The following is a 13746-nucleotide window of genomic DNA, read 5'->3' on the forward strand; positions in this document are numbered from 1 at the left end:
AAAGTTCAGTCATCTTGTCTTAGCACAGCGGTTCTCAAACTGTGGGGTGTGCCCCCCTAGTAACAAAAACGTGGGTACGAATGCTGCCATATGTGGTGTAATTTCGCTATTCGTAGGAAAATTTTAAACTTGTAGCGGTGTATCGGCAGCAAAAAATATAGGAATACATTTTATTAGGATTTCAAAAAAACGTTAGGGGTGCGTGATTAAAACTGTTATGAAAACTCGGGTCGCAAATACTTAAAGGCTGAGAAACGCTGGGTTAGGAGTTAATCAAGAGAGGAGAGGAATTGGGGGAGAGCATAAGGTGTCTGAGTCAAGCCTTTTCGATGTGGATGATTATTAGTCTGGTAGATGAAGAGAATGTGGGATGTTAGGTGTATTCTCATATAGCGACCAGAGAGTTGAGGTGGAAGAGAATATTACAAAGCAGGTTTAGAGTGAGGATTCAAAGGTGCTAAGGAAAATTAGAAAAATGTTTAGTTATATGGGAATGGGGAAGAGGGGATTTACTGGGAGCTGACTTTTAAACAGGGATATATGTTTGAAAAGGGGATTTTGATGTCATTATTTGGAGAACAAGGATGTATGAGTTGTGAAAAGAGAAAATGGAAATACAAATACAGTTTGAAAATGAAAACTCTAGTTATACTGTACACTAGTGTTGGTTTGGCACTAGACTTTTGACTTGGACCTCAGTATCGGTACCAAACCAGTTCCGAAGCAAACAATGGATAACTCCAAAACCCCCCATCTTACTCCAGCTTCCCAGATGCACCACCTAATTTACTCGCCTCCCTGTTGCGCGATGTCATTGCGCCACACTATACACTGCTGCCCTCTTGAAAGGTTGAAGTCCTGCTTGCGTTGGAGCAATAGGGGTAGATGTCTCCCAAAAAGTGCTGATCGTGTTTAAGTGCACAGTGAGTGATTTGGGTGATTGGGAGGAAAACTGACATTTACATACGGTATGCAACATTGGTGAAATGCTAGAACCGTATCATTTTAAAATGTGGGTTTCTCAGCACTTTTCCAGTACAGTTATACCCTGAAACCCACACTGTATACTGGAATATACTCTGATATGATATTGATTATTATCTAATAGTAATGATAGGAAGAAAGGGGGGATATGAAAGGAAAACATTTTGCTGTTTTGTAGAATGTATTACATAAACTTACAAATAAGTAATTTATGGGGGTGTTTTTAGATAGATAGATAGATAGATAGATAGATAGATAGATAGATAGATAGATAGATAGATACTTTATTAATCCCAAGGGGAAATTCCCATACTCCAGCAGCAGCATACTGATAAAAACAATATTAAATTAAAGAGTGATAACAATGCAGGTATACAGACAGACAATATCTTTGTATAATGTTAACGTTTTAGTGCCATTAGGTAGGTTTAGGTGAGTTCCTTTTTTTTGTAGCACCTGCCTACTCTGAGTGGGAGCAGTGAGGGTCTTTTCTACCCTCACAGCACGTGAGGCGCAGGTTTGAAGTTCCTCCAGTTTTTGCTGAGGGTTTTGCACTGACGATTCCAGTTTCCTTCAATAACGAACTCATTATGCCTGGCATCCCGGCCTGGTCATGTCCTACTTCTTCTGCAGCAGCAAGGTCAGACGTTTATCTGGATTTAGGACGAGATTTTCCTTACGCTACTCTGATGCACCCCCGTGACCCTGTGTTCGGATTCAGCGGGTTGGAAAATGGATGGATGGATGGATACTCTAATGTTGTACTCTTATTTTATTTTTTATGTAAAAATGGGAAGTAAAGTGTTGCCTAATCACTCCATTCATCAACCCCGCTGTTTCAAAATGAGTGGCTTTGTTCGGATTTCTAGAACACCGCAATAATAAATTGTGAATTTCCCCTTGGGATTAATAAAGTATCTATCTATCTATCTATCTATCTATCTATCTATCTATCTATCTATCTATCTATCTATCTATCTATCTATCGAATATCACATGCGCCACTTGGCAGTCACACTAGCTATAAATTCGCTTGGTCTTAATGAGATTTACACTGTGTGTCCTTTTCCGCAAAAAAGCAAAAAGAAAACACAAAACCGAAAGTAAAATCTGAACAAGTACAGCGTACTTCGGGTGGTGCTCCTCAGTCTTTACCTTGACATCTTCGCGAAGAGCTCTTGACGGCGTGGCACTCGCCGATGGTCTGGCTGGCGACGCGAGCAGATCGGACGTCTTGTGCTGCGCAGCTGACTGGGCGGGTCGGGCGGCGCTGGCGAGCGACTGACTGCTTGGGCGCGAGCGTTGGGTGCGCGCGTACATCCACCGAAGCGGGAAATCTGCGCGCTCAGGTGCTTCGCGACTGGCATCCGGCGGCTCGGCGCTGACTCCTCCCTCTTTCATCCCCGGGGGTCTATTGCTGACTTTCGTGTTCTCCATCTGCAGAAGGAGGAAATAACTGTGAAGTGTCTCGGAACATGGCGGCAGGCAAGAACGTGGGCCTCTTGCGTTGGCTCTGCAGGCGTACCTGCCTGAGTCGGAATCTCTCCTGGCACCTTGGCTTTTCGAAGAGTGCGGGTCATCTACGGGGCGCGTATGGCGTGCCCAGTACGCAGATGCCAGTCAGCTGCGCGTCGCGCAGTTACACACAGCTCAAGAAACTTTCCGAGCAGGACCCGGACGCTTTCTGGGGTTCGCTGGCCAAGGAGGGCTTACTGTGGAGCAAACCGTTTGAGCAGGTCCGAAACTGCGACTTCACCACGGGCAAAATTAACTGGTTTGTTGGAGGCGAGCTCAATGTCACCGGTGAGTCTTATTGAATGGGACAGGGACTGGGATTTCTAACAGTGAGTGGGATGATAACTGGCTAAACTTGTAATGAACTCGTTAACTTTGTTATAGCAACTTACAGCAACGTGTGCGCAGTCGACTCGCCCTGATAAGCTTACATATGTTAAAATTCACATAACCGCTCTGTCAAGACGGTTGGATGCCGGAGCTAATCCCGGCAGCATCGTATGCGAGACAGAGACCATTCCTGGACGGAACGCCAGTCCATAGTGGGCCCAGTTAATGTAACGAAGTTAAGAATCGCAAATAATTGGAACCAACGCACCATTGGTCGATGAAGTGGTGAATTTACAAACTTCACATAGGTAGCCACCGATCGTGCAAGTTATTCGAAGTCGGGACGTGGCAGCAGCTGTTAAACTACCGTGTAATGAGGGAGTCACTTTATGATGATGATGATTATTATCTTTATTACTATTATTACTCTACAACTGTTGAACTGACATCGGTTATTAGGCTCCCAATGTCATTTGACACAGATCCAACTTTCCCTGTGAAATAGCGGAACACAATGCAGCGGGTCCTGGAAAACAATTCAGAGAATTGATTGGTTTGATTTCATTTAATCTCAGTTATGGGAATGACCTGAGATCATCACAGCACTTTTGATATCGAGGGCAGCACAGACGCTAAATACAATTACTCTGCAAGAAAATGCGTTCTAATGTGCGTGGATGTATTTCTTTAATAGTTTTTCTTGTTCTGGTTCAGTGAGAAGTTAAGCAAAATTAACCCTTTTATTGGCCAACTAGAAAGATTACAATATGCAAGCTTACGAGGCAACTCAGGCCCCTTCTTCAGGCAAGATGTAACGTAATGGATTCCAGCTAGCCTGAAGGAGGGGCCTGAGTTGCCTCAGAAGCTTGCGTATTGTAATCTTTCTAGTTAGCCAATAAAAGGGGTCATTTTGCTTAACGTCTCACTACATCCATAATGGCTAACACGGTTCAACACCCTACTACTATGTTCTGGTTAAGAAAGAATTTCAAAGCACTAACAGTTCTGCTTTTTCAGTGTACATATTTTTGGTTATTGCAGTTGGTATTTCTTGTTAATTATTGCTCTGGAGAGTGACAACCTTTTTTATGTTACTTAGAAAATAAGTAAGAGTTTCACTATCTTCTTTTGTAGTTGCAGGGTGATGTACCGTGTTGCCATTATGGATGCAATGAGAAGTGAAGCAAAATGAAGGCTTTTATTGGCCAGCTAAACAGATTACAATATGTAAGCTTTCAAGGCAAGTCAGGCTCCTTCTTCAGGCAACATGTAACATAATGGATTACATCTTGCCTTGAAAGCTTAAATATTGTAATCTGTTTAGTTAGCCAATAAAAGGGGTCATTTTGCTTAACGTCTCACTACATCCATAATGGCTAACAAGATACAACACCCTGATTCTATGTTCTGGTTTAGAAAGAATTTCACAGGACTAACAATTCTGCTTTTTCAGTGTATATTTTTTTTGGCTCTTGCAGTTGGTATTTCTTGTTAATTATTGTGCTGGAGAGTGGCAACATTTTTTATATCTTCTTTTGTAGTTGCATGGTGATGTATAGTGGGTCCATCAGCTGAAGCCCAAATTGGTCTTGGACTTCTTGGCTCTTTCTCTGTCTTTTGCAAACCTCAAGTCCGTAATCTTGGTGTTATCTTTGACAGTAACCTCTCTTTTGAGAAACAGATAAATTCTGTAGTCAAGAGTTGCTTTTTCCAGCTTCGTCTTTTAGGTAAGATCAAGCCTTTTTTTATCTTCTAGGGGTCTTGAGAAAGCTACTCATGCTTTTATCTTTACTCGCCTTGATTACTGCAACTCGCTGTATTCTGGGATTAGCAAATCCCTGATACGCAGGTTACAGTTGGTCCAGAATGCTGCCGCTTGCTTTCTGGTTGGGGCAAGAAAGTCTGATTCTGTTTCTCCAATATTAGCTTCTTTACACTGGCTGCCTGTCAGTTTTCGAATTGATTTTCAAATCTTGTTGCTAGTTTTTAAATCTTTACATGGGCATGCTCCTGCCTATTTATCTGAATTGTGTGCTTTACACAGCCATCTAGAGTGCTTAGATCTTCTGGTCAATTGTCTCTTGTTGTCCCTCATACCATGTGTAAAACTAAGGGGGACAGACAGGGCTTTGGCAGCCTCACCAGTGGAACTCGTTACCTCATCACATAAAGGAGTCGTCTACAATTCAAAACGAGATTAAAGACTCATTTCTATTCACTTGCTTTCCGTGACCTTCAGTAATACTGATGGTTTCCTCATTGTGATTATGTAATCTTGCTTCTATTTGTTATGTATTTTATTGTATGTTCCTTTATTTTATTTCTATTTATGTTATTGATGTTAATTGTATGTTTTTTTTCTTCTTTTATTGTAAAGCACTTTGGTCACAGCATTCCTATGTTGTTTTAAATGTATTATATAAATAAATTGACATGTACCGTGTTGGCCATTATGGATGCAATGAGAAGGGAAGCAAAATGACAGCTTTTATTGGCCAACGAAACAGATTATAATATGCAAGCTATCAATGCAGCTCGGCTTCTTCTTAAGGCAAGTTGTAGTACAGAAACTGGAGTCCCCTGTGTTTATATATAAACTAGGAAAGAAACATCTATCCATCCATCCATTATCCAACCTGCTATATCCTAACTACAGGGTCACGGGGGTCTGCTGGAGCCAATCCCAGCCAGCACAGGGCACAAGGCAGGAACAAATCCCAGGCAGGGTGCCAGCCCACCACAGGGCACACACACACACCCACACAACAAGTACAACTAGGGACAATTTAGGATCACCAATCCACCTAACCTGTATGTCTCTGGGAGGAAATCGGAGCACCCAGAGGAAACCCACGCAGACACGAGGAGAACATGCAAACAGGAAAGAAACAGCATTCAGAAATATGTTTTCATATTGGGTTATCTTCAGTGTCAATAATTAACAGAGCTCTCCAGGCTGAGATTCATTTAGCAGGAGAGGAGAACAATGTATGGTCAAGATCTTCTGATAAGATAACTGTCTGACAAAGTCTTTTGACGATTTTGATGAGTTTTCCTTACAATGTGAATCTGTAATCAAATCGACTGGGTCAGGTGGGGTAGTACTAGGGTGTTGTACCGTGTTAGCCATTATGAATGTAGAGAAAAGCCAAGCAAAATGACACCTTTTATTGGCTAACTAAAAAGGTTACAATATGCAAGCTTTTGAGGCAACTCAGGCCCCTTCTTCAGGCAAGAAGGGGCCTGAGTTGCCTTGAAAGCTTGCATATTGTAATCTTTTTAGTTAGCCAATAAAAGGTGTCATTTTGCTTGGCTTTTCTTTGGGTCAGTTAGAGAAATGTAAATAGTCCTCGTGTATGGTCATAAAACTCTTGTCTCTATTTAAACCATGTTGTAACGTGTTACATTTTAGCATCAGTTTAACTTCCCATTCCTATCTCTCCTGCTGTGTCTACAGTAGAAGTTGCTCATAAGCACTGTGACTTTAAAATCCTTCTCACAGTATCCATTGCTGCTGAATTGAGCTCCCACAGGAACACCTCTGTTGCCATGCTTGATGAGGAACACATGCAAGTTCATTTTTTGGCAGTGTTTGTCCAGTTCCTCCCACATAGAGTTCAGTGTTGGGACATTTCATACAAAGAATTAGATAGACCACATTAGATGATTTGCAGGAAAATGATCCCTTCATGCAGTGTTCTTGTCGGCAGTGTGTTATAACTACACGATCCGTATTATAAATGTGAGCACAGGTTTTACATCTTAAGGGATATGTACCATTGTCTGCTGGTTCACTCAGGGAGCTGCAAGTTTGATGGTTGTCTGTATGCCAGGAGGGGAGGTTCTGGGAATACATCTCTTAGCATATCATCATTATTTAATACTGGCTGAAGTTCTTTTATACTTGTGTGAAGTATTTCAAGATGTGGGTTATAGGTGACAACAAGGGAGATGCAATTCTTGTTTTTATTTACCAGATGGCGTCACTGGGTATGGCAGTAGCTCTTCTTATTTGAGATTCTGTTGTTTTAGGAGTATATCCTTGTCTCATGAAATCTTGTCTGAGCTCCTGCAAATGTTTATCCCAGTCTGTCAGGTCTGAGCAAATACGATTATAACGTATTGCTTGGCTGAAAATGATGGAGGTCCATATATGTTTTGGGTGGAAGCTATCACCTCTCAGGTATGTCTTGTCTGTCTTTTGGTTTGTGAAAAACAGAAGTCATAAGGGTGTTATCTTTCAGGTAAATGGTGGTGTCAAGAAATCTGACTTCTTTTTTTGAGAAATTTAACTTCACCTTTATGCTGGGATGGAAAGAACTGTATTTGTTATAAGAACAGAGGAGGTCTTTCTCTTCCTCACAGTCCAGATTATAAAGATGTCATCTATGTAATGGAGATAGATCATTGGTTTTAAGATGTTGAAATAAAATCCTTTTCCAATTTTGCCGTAAATAGGTTTGCATAGTGAGGTGTGAACCGACAACCCATTGCACTCCCCATTTGTTGAAAGTAGATGTCCTGTCCAAATGAGAATAAATTGTGAGTCAGTCTGAATTGTATCATTTGTATAACTGACTCCTTGGGTAAATCATGTTGTTTTAGGTACACTTCATATGCCAGTATGCCATTATTATGGGGTGTGTTTGTGTAAAGTACCTCAAGAACCATTGTGGCCAGTAAAGTTCCCTAGGGTAAAGAGCCTATAGCAGGCTATTTTATATTTTCCTTTAATATATAAAGATCAATGTGTATGTATTTGTTCTTTATGCAATTCCATACCCTTTGTCCAATCTCCACAAAATTTTTCAGGCATGTCCAACTTTGGCAGGGAATAACACCACACAATTTTGGAACCCACAATTTTGACCCTGATGTTCTTTTTACTACAGTGAGTTTTCTTGGATTTTGAACCCTGAAATAAATTAATTAAATTGGTGTCTTGGAGGGTACACTTTTAAGAAATACCATTTGCAGAAGTTAGAAAGTTATGCCTTAAAATTGTAAACACAGAATGTTGCTGCTAGTACTCTATACATGTGTCACTACTATTGTTGCTGCTGCCACCTCATAGATTCAGCATCCCAGAGTTCAAAATAACATGTCCCTTTTTTGTGTAAAGAAATGTTCACATTCTCTCCCTGTCTGTGTGGGTCTTCTTCTGAATAGTCTGGATAATTCTCTTCCCACATCTCCAAAGATGTGTCTGTTAGGTTAATTGATGCTTCTAAATTGGCTCTGTGTGAGTGGGCCACTGGGGTGGACTGGTGCTTGATGTCCCTAGGAGTTACCAGACCTCTACAACCCTAAACTGGATTAAGCAAGCTTGAGAATGTTATGTATTATTACAATTATTATTACTGTTTTTGTCTCCATATTCCAAACAAATCAGTATGGAATGGTCCGTACAGTATTTTCATGTAAATTACACTGCAGGAATCAGTCAATGGAAGATTTTACAATACAGTACAACTGATTGTATTGTGCAATAATATAGAATCACATTTACTTATGTAATATTTATTATGTACACAAATAAATGAAGAATAAATTAAACAGGAAATTGAATCAAATGAACTACCTTAATAACATTTGAAACTAAACACATTGAGTCAATTTAAGCAATCAAGCTGCATAGATACAGTACATAGACAGACAGATTGGTACAGGAGTGGCTTAATGGCCCCCTGCACATCAACCTTTACAGATCTACTGTGTGTGTGTTTGTGAATGATCATAGTTTTCTCTTCATCATCAAGCATATGCTTTGGTCACTTATGCATTTCTTTCAGTGTGTGTGTGTGCCTCTTTGTGTGTTTATTTAAATAAATTTTGTATCTCAAAAACTACATGTGCAAAAAGTAAAAAATTCTATAGGCCTGGTACCAAGACTGAACGGAGTAGACTGCAAAAATCCTGTTTACATTACACAATTTCTCTGGCAGTTATCATTGACCATTGGCCAAACTGTTTTTGAAGGATATAAGGATAAGTACTGGAGCAAACTGGACCAAAAACAATAGGCCTGAAGCAGGAAACAAGACTAACAAAATGCAACTTGTAGGAAGAAGATAGGTAAAGCTTTTGGGAAGTTATCATTGTATACAAGTTTCAGCATCAGGGTGGATATCTTGGAAACTGCATGTTCTAAAATGTTCCGTCTTTGCTGGGATGTAGTCATACAGGAGCTCTGCACAATCCAAAAAAACAAACACACACATTTCCAATTGTAAATTGTAAATTTAAGATGTGCAAATCACTTTCAGTTTTGCACAGACACACATACAGACACCATGCTAAAATCAACATTTCACAAAGGTTTGAACATCCTAGAAACAGAATATAAACATAACTTCATAGCAAAATTTTGCCCCCATCACCAAACTTTCACTTACATGGAGGTGTAAGACATAGCAGTTCTAGAGAAAGTCCAGAGAAGAGTGACTAGGCTGATTCTAGCACTAAGCTGTATGAGCTATCAGGAGAGGCAGAAGGAGGTAAATCTGTTCAGTTTAAGTAAATAGAGATCAAGATTAATTTTTAAAATTGTGAAAGGAATTAGTACTAGGGTGTTGTACCGTGTTAGCCATTATGAATGTAGAGAAAAAGGTGTCATTTTGCTTGGCTTTTCTCTGAAAGGAATTAGTAAAGTGAATTCATGTTGTTATTTTAAAATTAGTTCAGCCAAAACACAGAGACACAGATGGAATCTTGTTGAAGGAAGATTTCGCATAAATGTTGGGAAGTTTTGCTTCACACAAAGAGCCATAGACAGATGTTATACATTGACCGACTTGTGTGGTGAGAATAGGACTTCAGATCTCAGTTTGATTTTATTTTGGACTAAGTGAACAGGTTGGACAGGCTTGTTGGGTTGAATGGCCTGTTTTCATCACAATTTTTATAATGTTTTAATCAGATGCCGATAAGTCCACTTACTACAAATCACTCACATACACACCCATCCATTTTCTGAACCAAACTGTTCCACTGCAGAGTTAATGAAAGGCATAGTATGTTCTTGCAGTGTAGGGCACAACCTATAGGCCAAACTATCTTGGAATTTCAGCCCTTGGTATGACACACTCATGCTACAGTATATTTCTCAACAACATTTAGTGTTTCTAGTAATAGTAGAAGTGAAATTACAAAGAGGAAATAATACATCAGATGTCTCAGTGCTTGGCAAGGAAATGCAGAATTTGCAATTTCCACAGTCATGACATTTCACATACGGTAAGTACACACTAATCAGAATCTAACTCTTATACAAGAGGGTCTGAATGGTGGTGCAGCAGTTAGGGTTGTGGCATCATGTTGTGTCCAGTTTTGTTTACAAACTGGAGTTCTGAGTGTGTGAAGTTTGCATGGATTTCATGTCATTGTCATATTGTTAATTTAAATGAGTACTCTAAATTGTAGTACTAGGGTGCTGTACCGTGTTAGCCATTATGAATGTAGAGAAAAGCCAAGCAAAATGACACCTTTTATTGGCTAACTAGAAAGATTACAATATGCAAGCTTTCGAGGCAACTCAGGCCCCTTCTTCAGGCAAGACATCTTGCCTGAAGAAGGGGCCTGAGTTGCCTCGAAAGCTTGCATATTGTAATCTTTCTAGTTAGCCAATAAAAGGTGTCATTTTGCTTGGCTTTTCTCTACTCTAAATTGGGAATTTACCCCGTCAGAGATCTTCCTTCGAGGGCATGCTCCTGCATTGTTCACTTTTAAGGTCTTTCTAGTCTTTTGCTGGATTCAGATAATGGATGGATGGAAGGCTGTTATGGTACTGCACCTTGTACAGCAAGTAAATTATTACAAGTTGGTGATTCCCAGCTGTTGATATGGCTTACCCCATGGATTTTGTTTTTTGTTCAGTCCTTTTCCTTAAGGCATTATACAATCAAGTAACAGAGCATATATACTGTAAAGTATTTCTGCCAGTTTAGTGTTATAATTATTGCATGATTTCGCATATTGATTTCTTACATCTTGTTCTTAACTTATGCAGCCAGAGTCTGTATATTCATGTAATTCATACTGTGATTTTAAAACTTCAATTACTGCTTATGAGATTTCAGACTTTTTTTATAATTAAAGAAAAAGTTCACAATCTTAGAAAGCAACATATAATTTAGTAATAGCATACCTTTTTAAAATCACACGTTTCAATTGAAAGATTACAGATGTTTGCTTAAGTCTGAGTGGAAAGAATCGCAAATGACATACTGATTCAATTACTCAGTGATAAGTAGTCATTTTGTCGTAAAAGTATATGACTTACTGGCGATTGTATAAGCCAGATACCAGCATCACCCTATTTAACCTCTGATATCAGTGCTAGATAGAGTAATACTACTGGTTGGAAACCCTGAACATTTCACTTTATATGTTGGTGTTTAATGCATTGGGCAGCATAGAGGCACAGTGGCTAACTATCATTATTGATTCAAACCTCCAGTCTGTGTGGAGCTTTCATGTTAAATTCTTGTTTCTTCGGTTTATTCTCCAGGAACTACAAATTTAATTTCAGAGATGTGCATGTTAGTTTAACTGGTGACACTAAATAAACCTGGTATGGATGTGTTTGGAGAATAATGGTTTGCCCTGAGCCTGGAGCTGCCAAGACACAGAACTCAATTAAGTAGGTTTGAGAATAGATGTTGAATGTATGAGACATGAAATTTTATTATTTAATGTAATACTGCTCCTAATGCCATAACCATAACATAAAGTTCTCAAACCTGTTAATCCATTTGAGCATCATAAATGCCAATCATGACAGTACTGGCCACAAGGCTGGAAACAGCCCTGGACAGGGCACTAGTCCATCGCAGAAAACAGGTACACACAGACCCACAAAGGATCAATTTAGAATTGTCTATAAACTTAATTTTGGGATGGTACCAGGAAAACCATAACACTCAGTGGAAAACCCACCTAGACACTGGTTTATGTGAAAACTCCACATGGACAACAAGCAGGTAAAGAGTCTGAACCCAAAACACTGGCTCAGTAAGGTGGCAGCACTTACTACATAAAAGTTGTGGGAATGCAAGGTGCTTAGTCCAGATGGGTGTAAGACTGGCTAAGGCACAGGGAGTAAAAGGTTATGGTGTGAGGAACCTTATCAGAATTAGGTGAGGAGGCAGTGCTGATGATCCAGATAGGAATATAAATAACAAACTGGTTAAATTTGCAGATGATACCCAATAATGTAGAATAGCAGATAGTGTAGAATAAGCCGAATCATTACTGAGGGAATTGGACAGAATAGAGGCATGGGCAGATCTGTGGCTTATGAAATTTAATGTAAATAAATGTAAGGTATTACATGTAGGAAGTGGAAATTTAAATAAACAATGGTAGGCCTGACACTTGAAAGTACCCACTATGAAGGACCTTGGAGTCATAGTAGGCTCACCATTCTCTACAACTAGACAGCTTGCAGAAACCATTAAGAAGTGAAGCAGAATGCTGGGTTGTATAACACTGTTGGGGTCAGAGGTAGGGTTAGGGTTAGGGGTAGACTTCAATATGGCACTGTTGGGGCCTTACCTGGAATACTGCATTTAATTTTGGTCAACAGACTACAAAAAAGAAAGAGCAATGCTAGAAAAAGTCTAGAGAAGTGGGACTGGATTTATTCCATGACTGTAAGGTATGAAGTTAGAGGAAAGATTGAAGGAGTTGAATCTATTCAGTTCAAGCAAGCAGGGATTAAAGGTGAGAAGGTTTTAAAATAATCACAGGAATTAGTACAGTGGATCCAGGCCATTACTTTAGAATGAGTTCTTCAGCAAGAACACAGAGATACAGGTAGAAACTGTTTAAGGGTAAATTTCAAACAAATGTTGGGACGTTTTACTAGGGGTGGGTGATCTTTCCAAAAAAATCATATCACGATCCTTTTAGCACAAAATCACGATCCACGATCTGAATTGCAGTCTGTCTTTTCAATGTTGCATACACCTAAGAGAATATTTGGACTCAAACTCATCAAGACCTAAGTAACACTTTATTTTAAATATCAAACAAAGTTGAATTAAATTGTTCTCTCTTTCGATAGCTAAGCGGACTTAAAGTACACACCCCGAAGCTGGTGAGTGAGTGAGGAGGTCCCCCCCACCCCAGCCTGCTGCGTGTCTCTCGAATTCGTGCAAATAAATCGGTACTACAAGTGAACTATTGATACATAGCAAAATGAGAGAAGTCGCAAAATCAACCGGAATGTTCAAGCAAATTATAGAAAAAAACCCGATCTAAATTTGTTAAGTAGTTCTTACGTGAAAAGCGGACAAAGACAGACAGACGTTGGGTTAGAGAGATTAGAAGAATATAAAAGATCACAATCTGTATGATTCACTTGAAAATTAGATTGTGGACGTCTTTAAGATCGATCACAATCTAAAATCGTCAGATCGCTCACCCCTACGTTTTACATTTTGAATCAAGAACAGAGAACTTTCACACAGAAAACCAAAGACACATTGACAAAAATACCAAGTAGTGTGGTGGAGAGTATAAATCTAGGGAGCTTCAAAACTTACCTTGATATTGTTTTGGAGAAATTAGGAGGATAAGATTTGTGAGCTTTTTTGGGCTCAATGGGCTATTCTCTCCAAAAATTTTCTAATGTTCTACCCAATGCACCACCATGCCACCCAAATACTCATAATGCTTTTGTCCAAAAAAAATTCTACACTTTGCACTTTTAGAAACGATCAGTATAACATTATCGTTAGTTTTGGAAAATTGATCATTTTATTTTTAAACTTTTCTCAATTCCAGTGTGCTGCCAGTGATCTGAAGTCCTACAGTAATCTCGTCTCATTTGCTAGGCAATTCTTATACCTGCTAGCTGAACTTCAGTTACTACTTACCAGTGTTGGTTCTTGGTGGTGTTCTTAGTTCAGCCCC

The 13746-nt window shown here is 39.5% G+C and overlaps 1 protein-coding gene and 1 long non-coding RNA gene across 2 annotated transcripts in view; one reads left to right on the top strand and one right to left on the bottom strand.

The window, feature by feature from the left end:
* The window catches only part of LOC127525969 (uncharacterized), a 569224-nt gene that overhangs the window by 275442 nt on the left and 280036 nt on the right, over window positions 1–13746 (bottom strand). The gene's annotated exons all lie outside the window — the stretch shown is intronic.
* Window positions 2220–13746, top strand: part of acss1 (acyl-CoA synthetase short chain family member 1) — a 49856-nt gene continuing 38329 nt past the window's right edge. Inside the window, exon 1 of the mRNA XM_028821018.2 lies at window positions 2220–2787. Coding sequence (XP_028676851.1) covers window positions 2460–2787 — 328 coding nt within the window. The 5' untranslated portion in view covers window positions 2220–2459. The remainder of the gene's footprint in view (window positions 2788–13746) is intronic.

This window comes from Erpetoichthys calabaricus, chromosome 15, assembly GCF_900747795.2.
Source record: "Erpetoichthys calabaricus chromosome 15, fErpCal1.3, whole genome shotgun sequence".
NCBI classification, from domain to species: Eukaryota; Metazoa; Chordata; class Cladistia; order Polypteriformes; family Polypteridae; genus Erpetoichthys; species Erpetoichthys calabaricus.